The 1,436-nt window shown below is 26.6% G+C and overlaps 1 protein-coding gene across 1 annotated transcript; it reads right to left on the bottom strand.

Moving 5' to 3' along the window:
* Positions 1 to 452: 452 nt before the first annotated feature.
* DICPUDRAFT_40548 (uncharacterized protein) lies at positions 453 to 1,031 on the bottom strand (the record flags this gene model as incomplete). The annotated part of the gene is made up of 1 exon (XM_003292383.1): positions 453 to 1,031. The coding sequence occupies one exon, from the start codon at positions 1,029 to 1,031 to the stop codon at positions 453 to 455; it is 579 nt and encodes a 192-aa protein (XP_003292431.1).
* Between the last annotated feature and the right edge of the window lie 405 nt (positions 1,032 to 1,436).

Genomic DNA, 1,436 nt, shown 5'->3' with positions numbered 1-1,436 from the left:
ATTATCAAATTATATATTTTTATCTATTTATTTATATTTTCCTATATAATTTATTTACTTTTTTAATATATTTTCGATTTTTAAATAAAAAAATATATTTCCCTTTTTTCTTTTTTTTTGTGTTATATTTTTTAATTTTTTATAACACAAAAAAAATAAAATTATTTGCCAATACAACTGTTGGGGAAAGTAAAGAGTTTGCCAAAAATAATCAAAAAGTTCAATATGAAATATATTTAAGTAAAATAAATTCAAGAATCTTTAAAGCTAGCCAACTTAAAGAAACAAAAGAATATGAAATCGAAGATGAATAATTTGTTTCTTTAACTATGAAATCCAAGATCCAACCTATTAATACTCAAAATCGGTACGAAGAAGATATTATTTGAATGACAGTAATAGCAACATCGAAGAGAATAATTTAGTTTTTAATTTATTTATTTGTATGAAATTTATTTATTTATGGTTTTTAATTTATTTTGCATATTTTTCATTTCCTTTTGATATTGTTTCTTTTTTATAATATACACTGTTATACAAATAGCAACGACAGCAACAAAACCGACTGCACCAATGATTATACCTGCAATTTGTGTAGATGATAGTTTGGATGATTTACAAACTGATGATGATGATTTCGATTGATCTAATAAAATTGAAAAATCAGGATCGATTGTTGCATTTGATGAAAAGTATGGTATTGAAATTGCTATAAATGATGTTGCTTGACTTGGATCTTGAACAGTTTTGAATGAATCATCTAAAATTGAATTGGATACCGTTACAATAGATCTACCGTTTATAACTCCTCTTTTAATGAATCTTGCATATAATGAATGATCATTGACTTGAATCTTTAAATAGTTCGAATTGTCCCATCCATTGGTATCTCCAAATTCTTTTGAGGAACATCCGTCTGTTTTGTCGTTTGATTTGAATGATGCTGACATTACAATTTCTAAACTATTTAAAATGCTTTGGAATGGATAGTCGATGATTTCGATGGTGTATTTAACTGAGCTTGGATTCATATCTAATTGCTCATCTGCGAATGAAATATTGGTTTGTTTTTCGAACCATTCTACAATAACTTTTACTTGAGTTGTTTTACTGCTGTTATTGATATTTGTAAAGTTTGAATAGTATTCATTTACTGAATTGCCAACTCTGTTATTGACCCATTTTTCAAATGAATGTTTTTGGAATGGTAGTTTATCTTTGTCAACCTCTCTTATTGATATAATTGATGTCAATGATGTATATTCCACTTTATCTGCATTATTTTCATTTGGTACAATAACTGTAATGTTTGGATCGGTGTTATTAAATGAAGGTTGTGGTACAATAATAACTTTTTGTTTACATTCTAAACCAAACCATGGTGATATACAAACACAACCCTTGGTTGTACAATAACCATTTGATGCACCACCACA

The sequence above is a fragment of the Dictyostelium purpureum genome, assembly GCF_000190715.1.
Source record: "Dictyostelium purpureum unplaced genomic scaffold DICPUscaffold_342, whole genome shotgun sequence".
Classification (NCBI taxonomy): domain Eukaryota; phylum Evosea; class Eumycetozoa; order Dictyosteliales; family Dictyosteliaceae; genus Dictyostelium; species Dictyostelium purpureum.
The sequence above is the reverse complement of the archived record's forward strand: the minus strand, read 5'-3'. Positions and strand labels throughout refer to the sequence as shown.